At 37.4% G+C, this 27,736-nt stretch overlaps 1 protein-coding gene across 1 annotated transcript in view; it reads left to right on the top strand.

Moving 5' to 3' along the window:
• SLCO4C1 (solute carrier organic anion transporter family member 4C1) overlaps positions 1–27,736 on the top strand; it is an 87,623-nt gene that overhangs the window by 38,010 nt on the left and 21,877 nt on the right. The window contains exons 3-7 of the mRNA XM_055565547.1: positions 15,503–15,685; positions 21,417–21,513; positions 23,401–23,522; positions 24,495–24,607; positions 27,191–27,335. Of these exons, the coding sequence (XP_055421522.1) occupies positions 15,503–15,685; positions 21,417–21,513; positions 23,401–23,522; positions 24,495–24,607; positions 27,191–27,335 (660 nt within the window). The remainder of the gene's footprint in view (positions 1–15,502; positions 15,686–21,416; positions 21,514–23,400; positions 23,523–24,494; positions 24,608–27,190; positions 27,336–27,736) is intronic.

Genomic DNA, 27,736 nt, shown 5'->3' with positions numbered 1-27,736 from the left:
CTCCACTTCTAGGATTAACTGTTTCTCTCATGGGCCCTGGTTTCTTTATTACAGGATGGGAAATAACTTTATCATTGAGAGTATAGAGATTATATATAGATCCTTTTGCCTTTAGTCTTGAAGACTCCACTCATTTCCACAGTTACTCAGGACCCATCCTTTTAGTGAGGGCGTTTCATGCATTTTTATTAGTTAGATCCTGTTGTCACATTCTATATTTCCTCCTGACGCCTTTTGGCCTTTTAAATGATTTTACTGTTTGTACTATGATGTTCAAATGCATAGTGCCATGTATCCACAATCAAGCCAACATATACAGTAGTTTCACTACCCTAAAAAAATCCTGTGGTGCTTCATATATTCAACCCTCCCTCCCCTCTTCCCTTGGCAACTATTGTCAGGCTTTTGCTTTTCCCGATTGTCATATGTTTACAATTATAACGTGTATATCCTTTGTGGATTGGATTCTTGCACTTAGAAATATGCACTTTAAGATTCTTTGCCTTTCTGTGGCTTGAAATGTCACTATCAATTTTTATCAATTTTAGGAAAAGTAGTAGAAGAAAATATTCAGAAGTAATGCAGAAAGTAATCCAGTATATTGGGTACAGTAGTTTTATAAATAACTCTTAGACCTTGTTTATTTGGGAAAAATGATAAAATAATATCTGTTACAGAGCCTTAAATGTAGTAATGTAAAATGGTTTGTAGCTGGGCTGAGCTTCTAATACCCACAAGCCTTGGACAGATGAAGTACTTACAAGAGATCTGGGGAGAGGGGCTGCAAAGATCAGTGACAAAACTGATTGTCAAGAAATAAACCACGCATAAGAAATTTAATGAGATCTATTCTTTGATTAATTGACAGAATGCTGTACCCTTGTATTTTCCCACTAAAATATATTACATGTATGAATTAAAAATTAAAGTAGTAAAAATGATAGGATAAAACCTAGCATAAATGAATTTATATGTAATCATGGAGAAAGGAAGACTTTTATAAATTAGATATCAAAATTAGAAGCTCTGAAGTGAATTTGAAAATTTAGTTCACCGAAAAACATGAAGGTGGCCAAGAGGCATATGGAAAAATGCTTACTTTGCTGATTTTTTTCAAATGAAATTTTAAAATTGTGTGTGTATATATATATTTTATTTATGTGAGGTTGGTAGTGATTCAAGCTTTTTTTATGTAAAGTGTTCCTTCATTGCTAATGGGATTGCATATTTTTATAACTTTTTGATAAGGCAGTTTGACAAATCAAATATAAAGATTTACACATGCTGACCTAGAAATTCCACTTCTGTAACTTGTCCTATAGATAGGCTTGCACAGATATGCCAAAATAAATTTAAAAAATATTCATTATGGCATTATTTTGACCTAAATGTATGCATAATATGATAACATTAATAATTTGTGTTATATTGTTGTTGTCTAGTCACTAAATCATGTCCAACTCTTTTGAACCCCCATGGACTAGCCTGCCAGACTACATTGTCCATTGGATTTCCCAGGCAAGAATACTGGAATGTGTTGCTATTTCCTTTTCCAGGGGATCTTCTCAACCCAGGGATCAAACCCACATCTCCTGCTTTGCAGGTGGTGGATTCTTTACTGCTGAACAATGTGTGAAGCCATATATGTTATATCATTAATTATTAAATAGTAGTTGTGGACTTGGTAAATAAATCACATTTATTCTGTGGAATATTATAACACTGCCAACAAAGAAATTTAATGATAGCTTTGATTTTTAATATCAAGGATATCTAGGACATAAGAAGTAGAAACTGGAGGTTGTTGAATATAACAATAGTATGTTTAATATGATCATGTATAAAAATATAAATGGATATGGCTTGTGAATGTCGAGAAAATGTCTGAAAAATGATCAAAGAAACTGTTGACAGGGGTTATTGCCTCCATCTAAGTGACATGGGAGAGCATAAGGTGGAGGAAAGTAGAGGTATGGGAGAGTTTCTTTTTTTTGCATTGTTAACATTTTCTCCATTGCCCTTTTTAAAAAAGAAATTTGATTGCAGGATAATTGCTTTACACTATTGTGTTAGTATCTGCTGTACAGCAGCATCAGCCATGGGTATACATATGTCCCTGCCTTTTGAACCTCCTTCCCACCTCCTACCCATCCCAACCTTCTGGGTTGTCACAGACCATCAGGTTTTAGCTCCCTGCATCATACAGCAAATTCCCACTGGTTATCTGTCTTATGCATGGTGATGTATATGTTTCAGTGTCACTCTCTCAATTCATCCCTCCCTCTTCTTCCCCCACTGTATCCACAAGTTTGTTCTCTATGTCTGGGTCTCCATTGTTGCCCTGCAGGTAGACTCATCAGTACCATCTTTTAGATTCCATATATATGCACTGATATATGATATTTGTTTTCTCTTTCTGACTTACTTCACTCTGTGTAATAGGCTTTAGGTTCATGCACCTCATTGGGACTGACTCAAAGGAGTTCTTTTTTATGACTGAGTAATATTCCATTGTATGCATGTACCACATCTTCTTTATCCATTCATCTGTAGATGGATATCTGGGTTGCTTCCATGTCCTAGCTATTGTAAATAGTGTGACAACTATCATTGGGATACATGCATCTCTTTCAGTTATGGTTTTCTCAGAGTGTATGCCCAGTAGTGGGACAGTTGGGTGGTATGGTAATTCTGTTCCTGGATTTTTAAGGAATCTCCATATTATGCTCCATAAAGGCTATATGAATTTACATTCCTACCAACAATGCAAGAGGGCTCTCTTCTCCATACCCTCTCCAGCACTTATTGTTTGTAGATTTTTTTTTTTTTTTTGATGATGGCCATTCTGACCCTAGGAGGAGATACCTCACTGTAGTTTTAATTTGCATTTCTCTAATAATGAAAGATTTTCCAGTGGTCATGTATGGATGTGAGACTTGGACTGTGAAGAAAGCTGAGCACCGAAGAATTGATGCTTTTGAACTGTGGTGTTGGAGAAGACTCTTGAGAGTCCCTTGCACTGCAAGGAGATCCAACCAGTCCATTCTAAAGGAGATCAGTCCTGAGTGTTCTTTGGAAGGACTGATGTTGAAGTTGAAACTCCAATACTTTGGCCACCTCATGTGAACAGTTGACTCATTGGAAAAAGTCTGATGCTGGGAGGGATTGGGGTCAGGAGGAGAAGGGGACGACAGAGGATGAGATGGCTGGATGGCATCAGCAACTCGATGAACATGAGTTTGAACTCTGGGAGTTGGTGATGGAGAGGGAGGCCTGGCGTGCTGTGATTCATGGGGTCGCAAAGAGTCGGACACGACTGAGCGAATGAACTGAACTGAACTGAACTGAACTGAATAATGAGAGATGTTGACCATCTTTTCATGTTTATAAGCTGTCTGTATTCTTCTTTGGAGAAATGTCTGTTTAGATCTTCTGCCAGTTTTTTGATTGGATTGTTTGTTTTTTTTGGTATTGAGCTGTATGAGCTGCTTGTATGTTTTGGAGATGGATGCTTTGTCAGTTGTTTCCTTTGCTGTTATTTTCTCCCATTCTGAATTTTGTTTTTTCACCTGGTTTATAGTTTTCTATGCTGTGCAAAAGCTTTTAAGTTTAATTAGGTCCCACTTGTTTATTTTTGTTTTTATTTCCATTATTCTAGGAGGTGGATTATGGAGGATCTTGCTGTGATTTATGTCAAGGAGTATGCTGCCTATGTTATCCTATAGGAGCTTTATAGTTTCTGGCTTTACATTTAAGTCTTTAATCCACTTTGGTTTATTTTTGTGTATGATATTAGGAGGTGTTATAGTTTCATCCATTTACATATAGCTGTCCAGTTTTCCCAGCACCACTTATTGAAGAGGCTATCTTTTCTCCATTGTATAACCTTGTCTCCTTTGTCACATAAGGTGCACATAGGTTTGTGGGTTTACCTCTGAGCTTTCTTTCTTGTTCCATTGGTCTGCATTTCTGTTTCTGTGCCAGTACCATAGTGTCTTGATGACTATAGTTTTGTAGTTTAGTCTGAAGTCAAGAATGTTGATTCTTCCAGTTCCATTTTCATTTGTCAAGATTACTTTGGCTATTTGATGTCTTTGTGTTTCCATGAAAATTATGAAATTTTTTGTTGTAGTTCTGTGAAAAATACCATTGGTAGTTTGATAGGAATTGAATTGAGTAGTTCTGTGAAAAATACCATTGGTAGTTTGATAGGAATTGAATTGAATCAGTCAGTTGCTTTGGGTGGTATAGTGATTTTCACAAAAATGATTCTTCCAATACAAGAACATGGTATATGTGTCCATCTGTTTGTATATTTTTGATTTCTTTCATCAGTGTCTTGTACTTTTCTGCATAAAAATCTTTTGTCTCTTTAGATAGGTTTATTCTTAGGTATTTAATGGGACTGTTTCCTTAATTGCGCTTTGATTTTTCATTGTTACTGTGTAGGAATGCAAGGGATTTCTGTGTATCAATTTTATACCTGTGACTTTATTCATTGGGCAGCTCTAGTAATTTTCTGGTGGCATCTTTAGGGTTTTCAATATAGTATCATGTCATATGCAAACAGTGAGAGTTTTACTTCTTTTCCAATCTGGATTCCTTTTATTTCTTTTTCTTCTCTGATTACTGTGGCTAGGACTTCCAAAACTATGTTTAATAATAGTGGTGAGAGTGGGCACCCTTGTCTTATTCCTTGTATTTCCTTGATCTTAGAGGAAATGCTTTCAGTTTTTCTACACTGAAAATAATGTTTGCTGTGAGTTTGTTGTATATGGCTTTTATAATGTTGAGGTATGATCCCTATGAGAGACTTCCCTGGTGGCTCAGTTTGTAATCTGCCTGCAATGCAGGAGACCTGAGTTTGATCCCTGGGTCCGAAAGATCCCTTGGAGAAGGTAATGGATATTCACTCCAGTATTCTTGCCTGATGAGTTCCATGGACAGAGAAGCCTGGCAGGCTATAGTCCATGGGGTTGCAAAAAGTCAGACACAACTGAGCAACTAAATACACATGCACACATGATCTTTCTATGTCTACTCTTTGGAGAGTCTTTTATTATAAATGAGTGTTGAATTTGATCCTTCTGTGTCTACTCTTTGGAGAGTTTTTATTATAAATGAGTGTTGAATTTTGTTGAAATCTTTCTCTGAATCTATTTAGATGATCATATGGCTTTTGTCTTTTGATTTGTTAATATGGTGTGTTACATTGATTATTTTGCATATACTGAAGAATCCTTGCATTTCTGGAAAAAAGCCCACTTGATCATGATGTGTTGTTGTCCTTTTAATGTGTTGTTGGATTCTGTTTGCTAGAATTTTGTTGAGGATTTTTGTATCTATGTTCATCAGTGTTATTGGGCTGTAATTTTCTTTTTGTGGCATCTTTGTTTGGTTTTGGTATGAGGGTGATGGTGGGTTTGTAAGTTGAGTTTGGGAGTTGTCCTTCCTCTGCAATTTTATGGAAGAGTTTGAGTGGTATAGGTGTTAGCTCTCCTCTAAACTTTTGTTAGAATTCACCTGTGAAGCCATCTGGCCCTGGGCTTTTGTTTGCTGGAAGATTTTTTTATTACAGTTTTGATTTCTATGCTTGTGATTGGTTTGTTCGTATTTTCTGTTTCTTCCTAGTTCAGTTTTAGAAGGTTATACTTTTCTAAGAATTTGTCTATTTCTTCAAGATTGTCCATTTTATTGGCATATAATATAGTTGCTCATAGTAGTCTCTTATAATCCTTTGTATTTCTGCATTGTCTGTTGTAACTTCTTTTTCATTTCTCATTTTATTGATTTGAGTCAGTCTGGATAATGGTTTGTCAACTTTATCTTCTCAAAAAACCAGATTTTGGTTTTATTGATCTTTGCTATAGTCCCGTTCGTTTCTTTTTAATTTATTTTTTCTTTGATATTTATGATTTCTTTTTTTCTACTAACTTTGGTGTTTTTGTTGTTGTTCTTCTTATTCTTTTTCTAGTTGCTTCAGGTGTGAGGTTAGGTTGTTTATTCAATGTTTTTCTTGCTTTTTGAGGGAGGTTTGTATTACTATAAACTTCCCTCTTAGCATTGCTTTTAGCACATCCCATAGGCCTTGAGTTGTTGTGTTTTTATTGTAATTTGTTTCTAGGTATATTTTTAATTCTTTTTTATTTCTTCAGTGATCTCTTGGCTATTCAGAAGCATATTGTTTAGCCTCCATGTGTTTGTGTTATTTTACAGTTGTTTTTTTCCCCTGGAGTTGATAGCTAATCTTAAAATGTTGTGGTCAGAAAAGATGATTGGAATGATTTCAGTCTTCCACAATTTGCTAAGGCTTGATTTGTGACCCAAGATGTGATCTATCCTGGATAATGTTCCATGTGCACTTGAGAAAAAGAGTGAAATCTACTGTTTCGGAATGAATTGCCCTGTAGATATGAATTAGGTCCATCTGGTCCAATGTATCTTTTATAGCTTGTGTTTCATTATTAATTTTCTGTCTGGATGACCTGTCTATTGGTGTGAGTAGGGTATTAAATATCCCACAATTGTTACTGTTGATTTCCCCTTGAATAGTTGTTAGCATTTGCCTTATGTATTGAGGTGCTCCTATATTGGGTGCATTTATAATCATTATATCTTCTTTTTGGATTAATCCCTTGATTATTACACAGTGTCCTTCTTTGTCTCTTGTCATGGTCTTTTTTTAAAAGTCTATTTTATCTGATATGAGTATTGCTACTCCTGTTTTCTTTGATTTCTGTTTGCATGGAATGTCTTTTTCTAGTTCCCTCACTTTCAGTTGTATGTGTCCCCAGGTCTCGGGCATATCTCTTGTAGGCAGCATATATAGAAGTCTTGTTTTTGTATGTATTCAGCCAATCTGTGTGTTTTGGTTAGAGCATTTCATCCATTTACATTTAAGGTAATTATTGATATGTATGATACATCGGAGAAGGCAATGGCACCCCAATCCAGTACTCTTGCCTGGAAAATCCTATGGATGGAGGACCTGGTAGGCTGCGGTCCATGGGGTCGTGAAGAGTCAGATACGACTGAATGACTTCATTTTCACGTTTCACTTTCATGCATTGGAGAAGGAAATGGCAACCCACTCCGGTGTTCTTGCCTGGAGAATCCCAGGGACAGGGGAGCCTGGTGGGCTGCTGTCTATGGGGTTGCATAGAGTTGGACATGACTGAAGTGACTTAGCAGTAGCAGTAGCATGATACTATTATCATTTATTGTCTTTGGTTTGTTTTTGTAGCCTTTTTCCTTCTCTTGTGGTTTTTTTTTTTTAATTTTATTTTATTTTTTAAACTTTACATAATTGTATTAGTTTTGCCAAATATCAAAATGAATCTGCCACAGGTATACATGTGTTTTCTATCTAGAGAAGTCCCTGTAACATTTGTTGTTAAGCTTGTTTGGTGGTACTGATCTCTCTTAACTTTTGCTTGTCTGTAAAGCTTTTCATTGCACCTTTGAATGTGAATGAGATCCTTGCTGGATAGAGTGATCTTGGTTGTAGGTTTTTTCCTTTCATTACTTTTAAGTATATCCTGTCATTCCCTTCTGATCTGCAGAGTTTCTGTTGAAAGATCAGCTGTTAGCCTTATGGGGATCCCCTTTTATGTTACTTGTTGCTTTTGCCTTGCTGCTTTTAATATTTGTTCTTTGTGTTTAATTTTTGTTAGATTGATTAATATGTGTCTTGGCATGTTTTTCCTTGGGTTTATCCTGTATGAAAATCTCTGAGCTTTCTGGACCTGAATGGCTATTTCCTTTCTCATTTTAGGGAAGTTTTTGGCTATAATCTCCTCACATATTTTCTCATGCCCTTTCCTTTTGTCTTCTGGGACCCCTATGATTCAAATGTTTTTATGATTAATATTGCCCCCCAGAGGTCTCTGAGACTGTCCTCATTTCTTTTTAGTCCTTGTTCTTTAGTCTGCTCTGCCTCAGCCACTTCCACCATTATATCTTCCAGCTCATTTATCCATTCCTCTGCCTTAGTTACTCTGCTATTGGTTCACTCCAGTGTATTTTTCATCTCAGTTATTGTGTTGCTCATTGCCGATTGTCTATTCTTTAATTCTTCTAGGTCCTTATTGATCATTTCTTTCATCTTCTCTATCTGTGCCTCCAGTCTGTTTATCCATGCCTCCATTTTATTTTCAAGATTTTGGATTATCTTTAGTATTATTACTCTGAATTCTTTTCCAGGTAGACTGCCCATTTCCTCTTCATTTGTTTTGTCTTTTGGGTTTTTACCATGCTCCTTTATCTGCTACATGTTTCTCTGGCTTTTCATTTTGTTTAATTTGCTATGTTTAGGGTCTCCTTTCTGCAGGCTGGAAGGTCAGGTTCCTCTTATTGTGGAGTCTGCCCCCTGTGGGTGGGGTTGGACCAGTGCCTTGTGAAGGTTTTCTGGTTGGTGGATGGAATTGGGTCTTGTCTCTCTGAAGGGCAGTGCCATGTCCAGCAGTGCTTTTTGATGTGTCTGTGGGTTTGGTATGCTTTGAGCTGCCGTTCTGCTAATGTGCAGGGTTGTGCTCCTGTCTTGTTGAGGGATTGTCATGGAGCATCTGTCCCTGGAGCTTGCTGACCTTAGGGTATGGTTTGATCTTAGTGTTGAGATGGAGACCTTTGGGAGAGCTCTCATCAATTAATATTCCATGGGGTTGGGAGTTCTCTGGTTGTTCAACGTCCTGGACTCAGGTCTCCCACCTCAGGGGTTCAAGTCCAACCCTTTACTGTGGCATTAAAACACAGCATAGAAGATTAAAAACTCCAAGACTGTTGGTAAAAGCAACACTCAACAGCCCAGAACACTCAGAGAAACACACACCAAAGTCCTCCAATATTTCTAGGAAGTTCTCTAAACCTGTTGTGGGCTGTGTGGGGTCTGCCCAGTCTCAGATCTGGCCTTACTCCGGCTTGTACTTTGTCCCAAAGTCCACAGTCTCTAGAGTCCACAGTCTTAGGCTAATTGTGGGTATTTGATCCGCTGCACCTGTGGCTGCTAAGTCTCTTTTTCTTCTTCGGTCACACAGCCCCTGGTGTTCTGCTTTGGTTTTGGGTCTGCCTCTGCTTGGAGGTGGGCTTCCCAAGTGACTCAGTGGGTAAGAATCCTGCAGTGCAGGAGACACTGGTTTGATCCCTGGGTTGGGAAGATCCCCTGAAGGAAGGCATAGCAACTCACTCCAGGTTTTTGTCTGGGAAATCCGGTAGACAGAGGGACCTGGTGGACGGCAGATCACTGGGTTGCAAAGAGTCAGCCATGACTGAAGTGAGTGAGGACACACGCACACACTGCTTGTAGGTTGTCCTCTCATGACTCTTCCCTGCCTAGACATGAGGAGGCAAAGGCTGAGACTTTTTAGGACTCACTTGCTCACTCTGACTGGGGAGAGGGAGGGGGTATGGCAGCCACAATTGGGATGTGAAAGTGAAAGTGAAGTTGCTCAGTTGTGTCCTATTCTTTGCGACCCCATGGACTGTAGCCTACCAGACTCCTTTGCCCCAGGGATTTCCCAAGCAAGAGTACTACAGTGGGTTGCCATTTCCTTTTCCAGGGGATCTTCCTGACCCAGGGATTGAACCCAGGTCTTCTGCCTTGCAGGCAGACACTTTACTGTCTGAGCCACCAGGGAAATTCTAGGGGCTGCCTGTGGCAATGGAGACCTGCTGGATGTTCTTACAGCCTGATGTGGGTCATGCGCACTCAGAGCAATTGGCCCCAGACCATGGGTCCCTGGGAAGAACCAAGCTGGCTTAGCCTCTCTGCAGGGTGCAGGCAGAACCCATGTCTGCTCACAACCTGGTGGTGATCGCCACCTCTGGGGTCTGGGCTGCATCAGTGCCGATTTGTCTGCGGCTTCAGGCACTTTCCCTGGGTTTGGTAGTGGCTTGTTGTTGTCACTCAGTTATGTCTGACTCTTTGAGACCCATGGACTGTGGCACGCCAGGCTTCCCTGTCCTTCACCATCTCCCAGAGTTTGCTCAAACTCATGTCTATTGAGTCAGTGATGCCATCCAACCATCTCATCCTCTGTCATCCCCTTCTCCTCTAGCCTTCAGTCTTTCTCAGCATCAGGGTCTTTTCGGATGAGTCGACTCTTCATATCAGGTGGCCAAAGTGTTGGGGCTTCGGTGTCAGCATTCATCCTTCCTGTGAATATTCAGGGTTGATTTCCTTTAGGATGGACAGGTTTGATCTCCTTGCAGTCCAAGGGACTCTCAAGAGTCTTCTTCAGCACCACAATTTAAAACCATCAGTTCTTCAGTGCTCAGCCTTCTTTATGGTCCAACTCGCACATCTGTACATAACTACTGGAAAAACTGTAGCTTTGACTATAAGGACCTTTGTCAGCAAAGTGATGTCTCTGCTTTTTAATAGACTGTCTAGGTTTATTATTACTTTTTTTCCAAGGAGCAAGCATCTTTTAATTTCATGGCTGCATTCACCATCTACAGTAATTTTGGAGCCCAAGAAAATAAAGTTTGTCAATGTTTTCATTTTTTCCACAACTCTTTGCCCTGAAGTGAAGTGATGACACCAGATGCCATAGTCTGGTAGCTTGCATTTCCTGCTGTGGAATTGTAAATTGCAGTCAAGTGTAATTCTGCCTGGGGCTCTGACTGGTTTGGTTGGTTTTAGTGGCCGCTGGCAGGTGCTCACTCAGCTGCTGTCTGTGAGTGCAGAGTTAGGGTGTCCCAGTGACAAGGACCTTTTGCCCCCCTGAGATGCCCAGTCTTTTCCCTGACTCCCTGCACTGTGTCATCCCAGCTCCCTCAGAGAATGGAAGCCAACCCAGGTCCTCTCCCTGAGGCCCAACACCCGCACCTGAGCCATGACACCCTGCTCTAACCTCTGCTGCAGGCGGAGGCATCCAAGCTGCTTCTTGGTCGTGACGTCCATGTGGTGGATTCCGTCCATTGTGCCTTCTGAGCGCCCACCACTGTGCTCCCCTCTGTGGTTCTGAAGCTTCCCCTGACCCCACCCGCGAGAGAGTTTCCTAGTGTGAGGAAACTTTTCCTCCTTCAGGTCCCTGTCCCGAAATCCTTTGTCTCTTTTATTATCTTTATCTTTTGCCTTGTCTTGTTCTAAGGAGATTGGCTTGCCTTTTTGAAAGCTTGGGTGGTTCTGCCAGCATTCAGAACTTATTCTGTAGGTATTGTTCCATATACTGATGAATTTTTGATGTATTTGTGGGGAGGAAGGTGATCTCGCCTTTTTATTCCTCAGCCATCTTCTCTCCTAACCCTGTATATTTTTCTTGATGTTCTTCAAGCATGTTGAAAATTTATTTAAACAAGCAAGTTGAAGCTCATTGATTACTTCCTCTGGGAAAAACAAAAAAACACCAAACCCCATAGAATACTCATATAATCAAAATGTCTACTGGATTATTACAACAAAATATTTTCCTAAAGGCAATTTATCTATTATAAAAAAGGAAGTAGGAGAAAACAGTAAAACAGTAATGCATATACATTTGTTCAATTTTGCAGTGTATCAAGTAATAAGAGATCGATAGTCTAAGCTACTACTTCCAGGAAAGTGAATATTGAAATCAGGAATTATAATTCAAAGGTTTGACATGGCCAGGGAAATATCACAAATAATGCAGAGTTAGTCCCATTATAAATACGAATTACCTGCCAAAATATCCGCCAACCTATTATAGCATGAATATATACAATATTATTGTAGAGAATATTTTAAATACAAAATTTTAAGAATTATTTTTATGCATTGAATTTGCATCTGAAAATTTGATGACTATCAACCAGTTAAAGAATATTCAGAATTGGTGTTTTCGGGGCCCTGCTGCTGCTGCTGCTGCTAAGTCACTTCAGTCATGTCTGACTCTGTGTGATCCCATAGACGGCAGCCCACCAGGCTCCCCCATCCCTGGGATTCTCCAGGCAAGAACACTGGAGTGGGTTGCCGTTTCCTTCTCCAACGCATGAAAGTGAAAAGTGAAAGTGAAATCTCTCAGTCGTGTCCGACTCTTAGCGACCCCATGGACTGCAGCCCACCAGGCTCCTCCGTCCATGGGATTTTCTAGGCAAGAGTACATCTCATCAATTTGGAAATAATAAACCTTGATCTGACATCAAGAAAATGAAAATAGAATTAGCTGAAGTCATTGTTAAAATACAAATTCCTGGATGCTACACTAGATTTAAAGTGAGAGGGTTAGGGATATATTTTTAACAAGTCTCTTAGTTCATTAATATAATATGATGAGTTTGTTTGTGTGTATATGTTAGTCACTCAGTCATGTTTGACTCTTTGTGACCCTGTGCACCGTAGCCTGTCAGGCTCCTCTGTCCATGGGACTTCCAGGCAAAAATACTGGAGTGGGTAGCCATTCCCTCTCCTCCAGGGGATCTTTCTACTCAGGAATTGAACTCAGGTCTCCTGCATTGTAAATGGGTTCTTTACTGCTTGAGCCACCAGGGAAGCCCATGATGAAGTTAGAAAATATGGATTTATTATGCCTAGCTTTTAAATGTAATATTTTTATAAAAGGTTTTATTTAATCAAACTTAAAGGTAACCATTTTCAGGTATCCAAATTGGAAAGAAAGAGGTAAAATTATCATTCTATGCAGATGATATGATATGTAGAAAACCTTAAAAGAGTCCACACAAAAACTTCCAAAATTGATAAATGAATTCAGCAAGGTAGTAGCATACAAGTTTAACACACAGAAATCTGTTGTATTTCTTTGCACTAACAATGAAGTATCAGAAAGGAAAAGTAAAAAGACAATCCCTTTTAAAATTTCATTACGAAAGTAAAATAAACCCGACAAAGGAAGTAAAAGACTTATATTTTGAGAACTATAAAACATTGATAAAGAAAACAGAAGACAATTTAAAGAAATGGAAAGATATCCTATGGTCTTGGATTGGAAGAATTAATATTGTTAAAATGGCCATACTACCCAAAGCAATCTATAAATTTAATGCAGATACCTATCAAATTCCCTATTACATTTTTCACAGAACTAGAACAAATAATTCTAAAATTTACACGGAGCCATAAAAGATCCAAAGTTCCCAAAGCAGTCTTGACAAAAAAGAACAAAGCTGAAGATATAACCTTCTCAGATTTCAGACAATATTGCAAAGCTACAGTGGTCAATACAGTGTGGTATTGGCAGAAAAGCAGATGTGGATTAATGGAACAGAATGAAGAGCTTGGAAAAAAACACACACATATAGGGTTAGTTAATCTTTCACAAAGGAGGCAAGAATATATAATGGAAAAAAGACAATCTTTTCAGTAGGAGATGTTGGGAAAGCTGAACAGTTGCATGTAAATCAATGAAATTAGAACATTCCCTCACATCTGACACAAAAATAAACTTAGTGGCTTAAGGAGTTAAATATAAGACATGACACTATAAAATTTCTAGAAGACAACATAGACAAGACATTCTTTAACATAAGGTGTAGCAATGTTTTCTTAGGTCAGTCTCCAAGTCAGTCAAAATAAAGGTGAAAATAAACAAATGGTGTCTAATCAAGCATATAAAATTTTACATAGCAAAGAAAACTATAAAGAAGACAAACAGACAACCTACAGACTGAGAGAAAATAGTTGCAAATGATGTGAACAACAGGGGCTTAATTTCCAAAATATACCAATAGCTCATACAACTCAATAACAGAAAACAACCCAATCAAAAAATGGGCAGAAGACCTAAATTTCTCCAAAGAAAACATACAAATGTTCAATAGGCACATGAAATATGCTCAACATCACTGATTATTAGAGAAATACAAGTCAAAACTACAATGAAGTATCCCTTCATACTGGTCAAAATGGCCATCATTAAAAAAAAAAAAACACTACAAGTATCAAATGCTAGAGAGAGTATGGAGAAAAGGAAACCCTCCTACACTGCTGGAAGGAATGTAAATTGGTACACCCAGTGTAAATTGGTGGAGACAGTTTGGAGGTTCTTTAAAAAACTAAAATGATCCAGAGTCTACTCCTGAGCATTTATTCAGAGAAGACTCTAACTTGAAAAGATACTTGCTCCCCAATGTTGATATCTACATTATTTACAATAGCCAAGACAGGGAATCAACTTAAATGTCTATCAATAGGTGAATAAGATAAAGAGGATGCAGGGTGTGTGTGTATGTATGTGTGAATATATATATACACACGTACATTCAATGGAATAATATTCAGCCATTAAAAGAAAGAAACAATGGTTATCTGTAGTAGTAACATGGATGAACCTAGAGAGTATCGCACTAAGTGAAGTAACTCAGAGAAAGACAAATGCCATATGACCATATATTGATTGATAAAATCAATATTGTGGTAAAAAAAAAAGGTATATATATATATATATATATTTAAACTTTATTTTGTGTTGGAGTATAGCTGATTAACAATGCTGTGATAAGTTTCAGTTGAACAGAGAAGGGATTCAGCCATGCATACACATGTAACTGTTCTCCCTCAAACTCCTGTCCCATCCAGGCTGCCATGTAACACTGAGCAGAGTTCCCTGTGCTATATAGTAGGCCCTTTTTGGTTATCCATTTTAAATATAGCAATATTGTACATGTCCATCGCGAATGCCCCAACTATACCTTCCCTCAATCCTTCCCTCCAGCAATCATAATTCATTTTCTAAGTCTGTGAGTGTCTTTCTGTTTTGTAAGTAAGTTCATTTGTATTGTTTCTTTTTAGATCCCACATGTGTGGGATGTCATAGGATACTCCTTCTCTGTCTGACATCACACAGTACCACAGTCTCTAGGTCCATCTATGTTGCTGCAAATGACATTATGTCCTTCTTTTTAATGGCTGAGTAATATGTCATTGCATATATGGACCACATATTTTGATGCTGTCATGTTTTGAAGCTGTAATGTTTCATATGGGCATCCTAGGTGGCTCAGTGGTAAAGGATCCACTTGCCAGTGCAGGAGATGCAGAAGACCCAAGATCTATCCCTGGGTTGGGAAGATCTCCTGGAGGAAGAAATGGCAACCTACTCTAATATTGTTGCCTGAAAACTCCCACAGACAGAGGAGCCTGGCAGGCCAGTCTATGGGATTGCAAAGGAGTCAGACACACCTGAGCGATTGAGCAGGCATCCAATGGTTTGTGTATTTTCTTTAATAGTATATGTCTTTTAAATACCTTAATTATATTCTAAGTATTTTTAAGTATAATAAAGTGAAGAAGGAAGGTTACGTTCAGTTCGGTTCAGTCACTCAGTCACGTCCAACTCTTTGCGACCCCATGAATTGCAGCATGCCAGGCCTCCCTGTCCATCACCATCTCCCGGAGTTCACTCAGACTCACGTCCATCGAGTCAGTGATACCATCCAGCCATTTCATCCTCTGTTGTCCCCTTCTCCTCCTTCTCCCAATCCCTCCCAGCATCAGAGTCTCTTTAGGCAAGTATAATTTATGAAATTTATATTATTAGCTAACATTTTGATAAATTTACCATCTTATTTTATTTTTTCCCTAAAGATACTTGCTTATCAGCAAAGAATAAAGGCAGCTGTAGCACTTCAAGTTCTCCACTTTTCTACTACTTGTATGTCTTTATTTTGGGACAACTGTTCCTGGGAACAGGAGGAACTCCTCTGTATACCCTGGGAACAGCCTTTATTGATGACTCTGTGCCCATCCACAAATCTTCTCTCTATATAGGTAAGTTTGCCGCTAATACAAATATCTTAGTGTCATTTCATGTTATTGCTTATTTAATTTATAAGTAATGTACAACATACACTTTTTAAGAAGTTAGTTGTGATTTCATAAGTATTTACACTAGGTAAATGCAATATTACTTTTTTTTGTTTAACTATTTGCTGAAGTACCATGTCCTTCAGTTGAATGTGGTTGATTTTTATCGGCATCCTCCTTTATCTCCTTTGCTGGGCATTTCAAGCCTTCCTGGAAGTGCCATCCAAGAAGTAGGTCATCTTGATTGCTGGAATGCTTCCCAGGCTAATGTACACAGGTGTGGGGATAGAGTTTTGCTGTTCTGTTTGACTTACTTCACCCTACATGGAATTGACTAAAGTCAACAAAAGAAACCACACAATGGTACTCAGAAACTTCTGTGGAGTTGTCCATTTCAGATTAATGCTTTTTACATAGGACTCAATATTTTCCCTTTGTAATCTAATTCTTGACAGCACAAGTTTCTGTTAAATTCCATCCCTGGAGTTCCTGGAAGGTAGAGCTGACTAAACCATGCATGGCCTACATCCAAATTAATGTGTAATATATTTACATGTGAGTTTTCACTTTATCGAGGTTTCCCTAGTGGCTCAGGTGGTAAAGAATCTGCCTGCAGTGCAGGAGACCTGGGTTCAATTCCTGGTCAGGAAGAGCCCCTGGAGAAGGGAATGACTCCTTATTCTCTTACTGGAATGGCTCCAGTATTCTTGCCTGGAGAATTCCAGGGACAGAGGAGCCAGCGGGCTATAGTCCATGGTATCTCAAAGAGTCAGACACAGCTGAGCGACTGACACTTTCACTTTCACTTTATCAGTATACTCAAATGTAGGGGACTTTGTCCACTTGGACTGCTCAAAGAGAATACTATAGACTAGTTGGCTTACAAACAAGAGAAATTTATTTCTCACAGTCCTGGAGGTTGGCAAGTACAAGATCATGGTGCCCAGAGATTTAGTATCTGGTGAGGGTGCATTTCTTGATTCGTGGGCAGCTGCCTTTTAGATGTGGCAGAGGGGACAAGTGAGGTCTCTGGGGCCTTCTTTTAAGGGCACTAATCCTGTTCTGAGGGCGTAAGTCTTATGACCTAATCCCTTTCCAGAGGCCCCACCTCCAAATGCAACTGCACTGGGAATTGGGTTTCAACATATGAATTTTGGGGCAACATCAACTTTCAATGTATAAAGAGACCTGTTGCCATAGTTGCTGGAAGTCACCTATGTTCATTGTAGCCCTGAATCTCTGATACAGAAACCACTACACTTCTACCTGTTCGCTTGCTTTGCTTTGGTCTTTGCACAAGATCTGATGCTCTCTCACACATTCTGGCTGATCTGTACAACTCCACTTAACTAATTTTACAGTGCTTTTATTTCAGCTAGCTACCAGTGCTGCTTTTCAGTCTTCCAGTTCACAGATTTTCTCTCTGAGGTCCTCTTCTAATCAGTGCTTCTCATAAAACAATTTCAATCTTTGTATTTTAGTAACACACAAAATACCAAGTTTTTCAAAGATTGTTTAAGAATGGAAGGGTGGGGTGAAGGCCCAAGATACCATCCCAGATTTTATATTCCCTGGGACTGACAGTTTTCATGGCTACAGTGTATTACAGCAGAAGGATACAAAGGAGAATCAGCAAAGGGAAAAGGCACCTAAGGTAAAGTACATACACAACCATGCACAAGCTTCAATCACCCACTTGCCCCTAGTGGAGCCACAGAGGCCAAAATTAATTCCTCCAGCCAGGAGTTGTAAGAGCATATATGAAATGTTTTCTACCAGCTACGTTAATTAGAGATTCAATGCTCAAGGATTTTACTGGGAATTGGCCATATAGGAACCCTCTGCCTTGCACATAAGAAAGTTCTAGACTCTCAGAAGGAAGACAAGTGTTTGGAAAAACCTCATTGTTTGTACAAACAGTTTCAGCACAATGATCCACCTTTATATGGGAATGGTGGCATCCCTCGGGACATTTAAGATCCCAGATGCAAATCCAGGGTCAACCTCACAAGCACGGTCTTTCTAAAGATTACAGCCACAAAGCCTGCTACTGTAACTCTTTTCAGTACTGTAGGAATTCACTGAATGGTAATTTTTGAGAGTAAAGAAAAAAAAAAAAACAACAAAAGTAATAAAACTGGGAAACTCATTTAATTTGTTTTCAATGTCAGGTAACTGATTCTTTTCATTGGATAATTAGGTTTTGTTGAGTGAAATCCTTTCTTAAGCTTTTTAATGTTTATACATTTCCCCATTTCCAAAATCTTCCCCCATTCTTTCTTTCTTTTACAATAGTATCTGTTACTGATAGGATTCCTCCCTCTATGTGAAACAGTTTTAGGCAGCAAGGCAAAAATGGGAAAAATGAAAACAGTCAAAATTTGGTACCTATTAGAATGATGGGAAAATTGTAGTCACACAGCATGTCTAACCTCACAGCCATCTCCATGCCATTCACTCGTTATGTCTTTGTCTTTAAATGCTTTTTGGAGTTTACAATTTTTGTCCTTTAATTAAACTTTTAAGTTCATTAAATCTTATTTTGTGTTAAAATCTTATTTTATTTCTCCCCTCTATTAACTTCGTAGGTATATGCTCTTTTATTGTTCATCTACTAATTACCTTATATGCAAACTTGATTTTATGAAATTCTAATGTTAATTGATACTTTTATCACATTCCTGATCATCACATGATCTTAAAACCTTTGAACTTTATTCTTGTCCCAACATTTAGTCAGTTCTTTCTGTGTCTTGTGATCCCTTCTATATTTAAGCTCCTGAAATAAGTATTATTAATGATTTATTTGGGATTCCTAGGTGGCACCAGTGGTAAAGAACCTGCCTGCCAATGCAGGAGACGTAAGAGATGTGGGTTCGATCCCTGCGTTGGGGAGACCCGCTTGAGGAGGACCTGGCACCTTACTCCAGTATTCTTTCCGGGAGCATCCCATGGACAGAGGAGCCTGGCGGGTCATGGCCCATAGGGTCGCAGAGTCAGACACGAACTGAAGCAACTTAGCAACAGCAGCATCAGCAGTGCTTTATTTAAAAATCATTTTCCTTTAACTTGAAGAACAATTTTAAGTCAGTAAGTTAGAAATTATATTAATAATCATAGGAAAGGAGTAGAAGTGAACACAGTAGAATAGTGCTTTTAAAGTACTGAGAGAACATTAATGGGCAGTTAATCTTCTGTTTCCAGTGAAAATACTCATCAGGGAAAAGAGTAAAAAAAAAATCATTTTTAGATGGAAAAATAAGAGAATTCAGCACAAGCAGACTGTTCCAATATATTAACTTCAGCTCTATTATCTCCTCTCCTATTCCAGTTACATGTATGCTAGGCCTTTTTTTTTTTTTTTAAATATATTCTTTGTCCTTTAATGTCCTTTCTATACTTTCTATCTTTATTTTTTCTTGCGTCTTGATAAATATTTACTGATTGAATAATATATTTTCCAGTTTCATAATAACAAGTTTAGTTCTAAGTAATCTACTGTAGATCCATTTCATGTTTGTTTTGACAGATGTATTCTATAGTTCTAGAATTTTTTTGAGAATCACTCCACGTGTCTTTTAATAACTTGCTGCTGCTGCTGCTAAGTCACTTCAGTCATGTCCGACTCTGTGCGACCCCATGGACAGCAGCCCACCGGCTCCCCCGTTCCTGGGATTCTCCAGGCAAGAACACTGGAGTGGGTTGCCATTTCCTTCTTCAATGCATGAAAGTGAAAAGTGAAAGTGAAGTTGCTCAGTCATGTCCGACTCTTAGTGACCCCATGGACCGCAGCCTACTATGCTATGCTAAGTCACTTCAGTCGTGTCCGACTCTGTGTGACACCATAGACGGTAGCCTTCCAGGCTCCCCTGTCCCTGGGATTCTCCAGGCAAGAACACTGGAGTGGGTTGCCATTTCCTTAGGCTTCTCCATCCATGGGATTTTCCAGGCAAGAGTACTGGAGTGGGGTGCCATTGCCTTCTCTCTCATATGCCGGAACACTGAAATGCGATGTCCTTTATCTAATTTCAGGGACTGAGTTTATCTGAAGCTAAGCTGCACTTATGCTGTGACCCAGTCTACCTCTAACTAATCCTTGCTTTTAGAGTATAACCTCCTTGGGGCCAACTTAAAATGTAGGGCAGGGAAACTTTACAAAATGTACTTTGAGCTGCATCATTTGTATCCCTACTTCCTAAAGCCTAGCAAGGAACAGTTTCCCCTTCCAGTGCCTCTTGTAGAATCAACCAGTGTACTCAGGAAAAAAAAAATCAGTCTCGATTTTTGTTAAATATCTCTTTTCTTCAGAATCTTAACACAGTGATCCTTCACTATTTTTATCTCTTTGCCTTCAAGTATATATTTTAAAATAATTTTTATAATTTTTTAAAAGTTTTTCTTAGTGGGCAATTTGGTTGGAAACACTAGTCTACCTAGTCCATCTACCATTCTTATAAATGTATCTATCTAAACCCAGTTGGATTTAATTTATAAAAAAGATCTATCACTAAAGATAATTTGGGAATCATCAATTTCCAACATTTTAAATCATGTATTTCTATCCATAAAAGTTTTGTGAGCATGAATCTTACATATACTTAAACTTTTCTACTAACACATTTTTTACATTTAAAAATATGTATTAGTCACTAAGTCGTGCCAAACTCTTTTGGTGACCCAAAGGACTGTAGCCTGCCAGGCTCCCCTATCCATGGGATTTCCTGGGCAAGAATACTGGAGTGGGTTGTCATTTCCTTCTCCAGGGGGTCTTTCCTATACAGGGACTGACCCACATCTTCTGCATTGGCATGTGGATTCTTTACCACTGAGCCACCAGGAAAGCCCATAGATAAATAAAAGTCTTCTATGTTTTCAGATCATCTTGCATGACCTCCAGTTTGGAGCTTTAATCTAGTACATAAATCATTTTTGCCACTGATGTCTGCTTCACTTTGTGTTTGGTATATTCCTTTCCTTTCATGTATAGGAATGAGAATTTCAGTAGTTAATAATCATTTCAGAAGGTGGTGCCATATGAGGATATAATTTTTTGTATGAACAATTTTTTAATAAAAAGTAAAAAGTTGTATATGGCAAAATTTTAAATATCAATTAAAATGGGAGATTCACTAAGAGCAAGAGTTTACTGGTTTACTTTTAAGAAGCAGACTAATGACCAGATCCAGGTTTTAAATCAGCTGCCATAGTCCAAAATAAAGAATGCTTTTGGAATGTGTACAGCAGGCTACAGTCCATAGGGCCGCAAAGAGTCAGACACGACTGAAGCAACTTAGCGTGCATGTATGCACAGAAGATAAAAGGCTTCTCATTTCACATTGCTTTCTTCCATGAGCATTGTAGACAATAATTACCATCACTGTTCACAGAGGGTAATGGTAGATGAAGACTAACCCTGCTGTGAGTTCACATAATAGAGCTTTCCATATATTTATAATTATTGGATTTGTTGCAATCATTATTGTAGTCTAAAAAATTTTATATAGATTCATGTATTTGAAGCTCCTTGACAGTGATACCACTCAAATGGCATTTTTTTAGTTAAAAAATGTGTAATTTTGATATAATTTGAATCATTTTGTTTTTCTATAGTAAAATATTTGTCTTTCTTAACTTGTCAGACATTCAAAGCAAAATTGCACAGATGATCATGTTCAGTGTCTTTGCTTTTTTCTAGGAATTGGCTATGCCATGTCAATTTTAGGCCCTGCTGTTGGCTATGTGCTGGGAGGACAATTGCTAACCCTGTACATTGATGTTGATTTGAAATACAGGCAAGGCGATATCTATTTTTCTTTTATTTAGATTTATATTATTATTTTAATCATGTTAGTACCATAGACAGAGCATTTTTATAGTATTTCTTCAGACTGTCATGAGGGATTTTTCTGGGAAAAAAACTGAATACACACAATTTTTATGTAGTATTTTGGCTGCGTTGCTTGATGAATTAATGCCACATCATCACTTGGTATAGTGTATTTATTCATAAATAAGGATGACTAATAGTTAGCTGGTCTTATTTTTCAAAATATACAACCAAGATGCTATGCATTGTTCAAAAATAATAATTTAATTAAAATTAGTTGTGCTTTCAGTAGATGTTGCTGTGGGTAGATAGCCTGAAAGAGTCGTGATAGTTTATGGTTCTCAGGCAAAGTGCTGTAGTAGCTCTGATAATACCATAGAGATAACAGTTGTTCAGCTTTAACAATTGTGACACTGGAGGATAAGAATAGATAATGTTTATTTATCCCATACTATATTTCAGACAATATAGGTATTTTTGTGTATGTAAGATATATATAATACAGGTTTTCTGTATATAAAAAAAATATATATATATATATATAAAACTTTGTTTTACATGCCATTTTATTTAATTCTCTTACTTATCTTATAAGGTAGTTGATATACAGAACTGGGTAAGTGGCCAAGGCATGAAATGAAGTAGGTCTTTTTGACTCTGAAGCCCCCTTCTTACCCACTGAGTTACCTTCTCCTTTTCTTGAATAGAGAAGTTAGTAACCTTTGATGAGGGCATGTTATCTCATTTTACTGTAACTACACAGTCCTTTGCATGACTGTGAACAATGAATAAGAAAATATAGTCACAGCATATGATCTGTTCTTTAGCTAATAGTCCCAGGTTAATCTTTTAGAGACAAGGTTAATCTTTTAGAGACTGTAGGTTAATAGAAACATTCAGAGGTTGTACTATGTAACGATACTGTTGTATGCAGTCCTAGGTTAATCTTTTAGAGACTATCTAAAAGGTTTGGAGAGGAAGTCCTGGAGTAGAGAGCTGGGCTTTCATTTTGGTGGGGTGAAATGAGTTATCGTAATAGTGTGTTTTAGGGAAAAGCCTGTTGATATAAAAACATGACAACCATTTTAAGAAACTGTTAATGTATATCACTTTAAGCAGAATTTTTACATTCAAATGAATGCCACAATTGAAGCACAGTGTATTGGCTTTTAACAAAAATTGGTGATTTGCTGTGAGATGTATTTAGTATTCTATATTATATTATCTATATCTATATTATAATATGGAGAAGGCGATGGCACCCCACTCCAGTACTCTTGCCTGGAAAATCCCATGGACGGAGGGGCCTGGTGGGCTGCAGTCCATGGGGTTGCTAGGAGTCGGACACGACAGCGCGACTTCACTTTCACTTTTCACTTTCATGCATTGGAGAAGGAAATGGCAACCCACTCCAGTGTTCTTGCCTGGAGAATCCCAGGGACGGGGGAGCCTGGTGGGCTGCTGTCTCTGGGTTCGCACAGAGTCGGACACGACTGAAGCGACTTAGCAGCAACAGCATATTATAATATCTACATATTATAATATTTAAAGAAGAAAAAGTTAGCCAAGATTGAAGAATGTTCAGAAATTCTATGTATGCCTTCGAATAGTTAACATACTTATATTTACTATTAAATAGCTAAAACTTTTATGTTGTATTTGTCGTGTGAAATACTTGTAGGCCATTTATGCCTGCTATCCCTTGGGATTCTTCAAAATGGCTCCACTTGAAATTTTGATTAATATAATTTCTCTGTATATGCATTTGAATTATAAATTATGTAGTTATCAGGGCTGAGTTCTAATTAACAAGAGAGAGTTGACATCTGCCTCTTGTTTTTCTGTCACACAGCATTGATATCACTGAGGATGACCCTCGATGGCTGGGGGCATGGTGGATTGGATTTCTTATATCTTGGCTGCTTGCTTGGTCTTTAATAATACCTTTTTCTTGCTTTCCAAAACATTTACCAGGTAAAAATGTCTTCTTTAAAACCAGAGAGTTTTATTCCAATGCTAGGCCAAGTGGTGCTTCCTAAATGATTAATAAGAACCCTGGGAATTAGTAAGAACTCTGGAAAATTCAATGTTTTTTTTTTTTACATAGAATCTTAGTTGTCTGCTTATGCAAACTTTTGAATATGCCTCTATTTTAGGAGATATTGGGTAACAATCTTAATATTCATGGCTTTTGTTGGTTTTTCATTAATACCTAATAAAACTGTACATATTCACCTTTTTATTAAATACTTGCTAAATTTGTAACTTATGTGTTATAGGAATCTTGTTTTATGTTTATGCAAGATATAATATCTTTTAAACTATTAGTTTGTATTTAGTTAGTAACTTTAGGACCCAATCTACGTTAAATTATTGATGTTAGTTATTGGTTAATGATAATACAAGTACTTTTTTTTTTTTCAGTTGTCACAAAAGTCATGCTGTAGTATACTTATTTCCCACCAAATTTCAATACTAAAAATTTGTACAAAAATAAAAGATTAATGGAAAAAATATCCATTCCTTTCTCTGTGAGATTTTACTTCTTTATAATTGTGTGGTTCATAAACATATCTATAGAAGTATTTTTCTCTAGGCTGAAGACATTTCATTGTTTCTATTGTTATATGTACAAGAATAGATGATTAACTTTTGGAAATGGGCAAAAGAAAAGTAGGAAGAGTAGCAGTTGATGGACTCATTGATTTTTTTCTACTCTGGGCCATTCAGCTTCTGATTCCGCATAGTGACTTTTCTCAACTTTATTCACAGTACTGTTATTAAAAATTAAAGGACATGATAATAGTAAATATTATTTCATCTAGAAACTGTTAGAATTAGAGTAAAAGAAAAAAGCTTTTAACTCACTTTATTTAATGTGTAAATGATGAGACAGAATCATTTGAAAGCAAGAAGATAGAGTGAGTATATTTACTACTTTTTTAGGTACAGCAAAAATTCAAGAAGAAAAAGTTTCCCAAACTCATCAGAGTGATTCCTTACAAGCTACAGATGGTAATTTTGGACAAAGTTTTAAAGATTTTCCAGCTGCTCTAAAGGTACAGTGTGTACACACACACACTCATACATACACATGTACTCCACACACAAATACATATGTATATATATATCAGTATCAGTATCAGTTCAGTCATTCAGTTCCTCTTCACTTTCTGCCATAAGGGTGGTGTCATCTGCATATCTGAGGTTATTGATATTTCTCCCGGCAATCTTGATTCCAGCTTGTGTTTCTTCCAGTCCAGCATTTCTCATGATGTACTCTGCATATAAGTTAAATAAGCAGGGTGACAATATACAGCCTTGATGAACTTCTTTTCCTATTTGGAACCAGTATGTTGTTCCATGTCCAGTTCTAACTGTTGCTTCCTGACGTGCATACAAATTTCTCAAGAGGCAGATGAGGTGGTCTGGTATTCCCATCTCTTGAAGAATTTTCCACAGTTGATTGTGATTCACACAGTCAAAGGCTTTGGCATAGTCAATAAAGCAGAAATAGATGTTTTTCTGGAACTCTCTTGCTTTTTCCATGATCCAGCAGATGTTGGCAATTTGATCTCTGGTTCCTCTGCCTTTTCTAAAACCAGCTTGAACGTCAGGAAGTTCACGGTTCACATATTGCTGAAGCCTGGCTTGGAGAATTTTGAGCATTACTTTACTAGCGTGTGAGATGAGTGCAATTATGCAGTAGTTTGAGCATTCTTTGGCATTGCCTTTCTTTGGGATTGGAATGAAAACTGACCTTTTCCAGTCCTGTGGGCACTGCTGAGTTTTCCAAATGTGCTGCCATATTGAGTGCAGCACTTTCACAGAATCATCTTTCAGGATTTGGAATAGCTCAACTGGAATTCCATATTGGCAATATCAATATTCAGTAGTTACTCCTTAGCATGTAGTCCATTATCCCATATCTCATATGTAATGGGTGGATCAATTACCAATGAATTGTAACTATGTTTTTGAGAATGCCAAACCAGTATTTTTCCTTTGTGGAAAAAGTGGCAGTTAGAGGTTACTTCTTTTGAATTTGAGGTTAAAGAAACAATAGTGTTATGGTCTATTTTATTAAACTTGGCAGAGTATTCTGTTTAGCATCATAAAAGTTTTGTACATAAGGGAATTTATAATTTTACCTTTTCAAGATTTGAAGTTATTTACTTTTCATTATTTTTTTTTCTTCCTCAAATGAAAGCCTTAAAATATTTTTACTTCATTCACCCTATCTGTTAACTCTCCTTCCTCCCCTCCCATATAGGCACATTCTTGTGTTTTGCTGTGGTTGTTTATAATTTTAAATTCTAACTACTGTTATTTTCTTTTATAGTAGTTTTGTTTTATTTCATATGTTTCTATTTAAATTTATTTTTATAAATTCTCACATGTATTACCTCAAGACTCATTACTCACCAATGCTTTTTTTAATCCTTATGTTCTCATGCTTGAATATCTCAGTTCTGATTCAAATCTCTATAGATACAGCATTTTATCACTGTCTTCTCAGATAGGATGCCATCTAAGTATCCTTGAATATCAGAATGATATTTCTAACTGGATGAATACTTTCAGATCATACTTCTTTAATTTTCATTGTATGTTGATAGTGTTTGGCTCCTTTCGAGTTAAATATGTTAGAGTTGAGAAGTTTCAAGTTAATGTGATTCTTAGTTATCCTTTCCATCTGCCAATTTGTGAATTTCTCTTTGCTTTCAGGAACTTTACTAGGTCCTATGAGTCTATCATTTTTCATTAATGCTTACTAGAAATCCATTACCTTTTTCAATCTGAAAGCTTAAATATTTTCTAGTTATTATTCTAAAAAACTATTGCATTTCTTCATTCAGGTGCTTTTTCCCTTCTGTCATTCTTGTTATTTTTATGTTGCATCATCTGGCTCTGACTTCTGAATCTTTTATCTTGCCTTTTTGTGCCTCCTCTGTGTGTGTGTGTTGCTTAGTTATGGATTTTTTTTTTTTTGCATTGAATATTCCAGAACTATACTTTGTAGTTTTTCACTTTATAGTTACATATGGTGAAATAAGTGAATCTCTCTACTCTTCTCCGGTAGATTAATAGATTCTGAGAACACCAGAAATACAGACCCTTGTTTAAAATTGCTTAACTTTATATCCAACTGAGGTTCTTAACTACTAATTGCTTCACTTGTGGAGCGAAACTACAAGTATGATACTTAGGAACCACTCTCATCTCTGTTCACAGTCAATTCTTCATTTATTGACTATAGAAATTCAGAACACAATAAAAAAATTGAGTAAGACGTAGATTTATTATATGGAGATTTATAGTAAGACTGGGGAAGGGAACTTTCCAAACCAGCTTTCACCTCCTTTCCCTGGTCCCTTGCTTGTGATCAGGGCATGTTTACCCTACTGATTAATTATGTGTCAATTTTCTAGGTGCTCTATGTATAAATTTTATCAACATTTATATAGAAGGCTATCAATAATCAATATTTGTATTTTTGTGCTAAAGGAAATGCTGAAATTTTAGAAATAATTATGTTGTATTTATTTAAAATGTGCTATTTCATCAGGGAACTTACCATTCTAGTGCTACATTTTGCAGTATAATAGTTATTCATTTGGTGAACTGTATTTTCTCTTTAGAATTTGATGAGGAATACTGTCTTTATGTGTTTAGTTCTATCAACTTGTTCAGAAGCCTTAATTACTACTGGATTTGCTACCTTTTTACCTAAATTTATAGAAAATCAGTTTGGATTGTCTTCTAGCTCTGCAGCTACTCTTGCAGGTAAAACATTTTCTTTTGTTGTAACTTTAATAATTTTATTTTACCACATTAGATGTTTATTAAATTTTATGTGGGTAAAATTTTGGATGCTGCTGCTGCTTAGTTGCTTCAGTCGTGTCTGACTCTGTGCAACCCTATGGACTGTAGGCCTCCAGACTCCTCTGTCCAGGGAATTCTCCAGGCAAGAAGACTGGAGTGGGTTGCCATGTCTTCTCCAGAGAATCTTCCCGGCACAGGGATTGAACCCTGGTCTCCTTCATTGCAGGCAGATTCTTTACCACTGAGCCACCGGGGAAGCACAAAATTTTGGATAGCCACTTGTTGAAGTTTATACTGATTTTGATATGTTTCCGATTTTCTGATATGAGACAATTTGTTGTATGAATTTGAGAGCTACAGAG

The sequence above is a fragment of the Bubalus kerabau genome, chromosome 1 (genome assembly GCF_029407905.1).
Source record: "Bubalus kerabau isolate K-KA32 ecotype Philippines breed swamp buffalo chromosome 1, PCC_UOA_SB_1v2, whole genome shotgun sequence".
Taxonomy (NCBI): Eukaryota; Metazoa; Chordata; class Mammalia; order Artiodactyla; family Bovidae; genus Bubalus; species Bubalus kerabau.
Note: the sequence above shows the minus strand (reverse complement) of the source record. Positions and strands in the feature narration are given on the sequence as shown.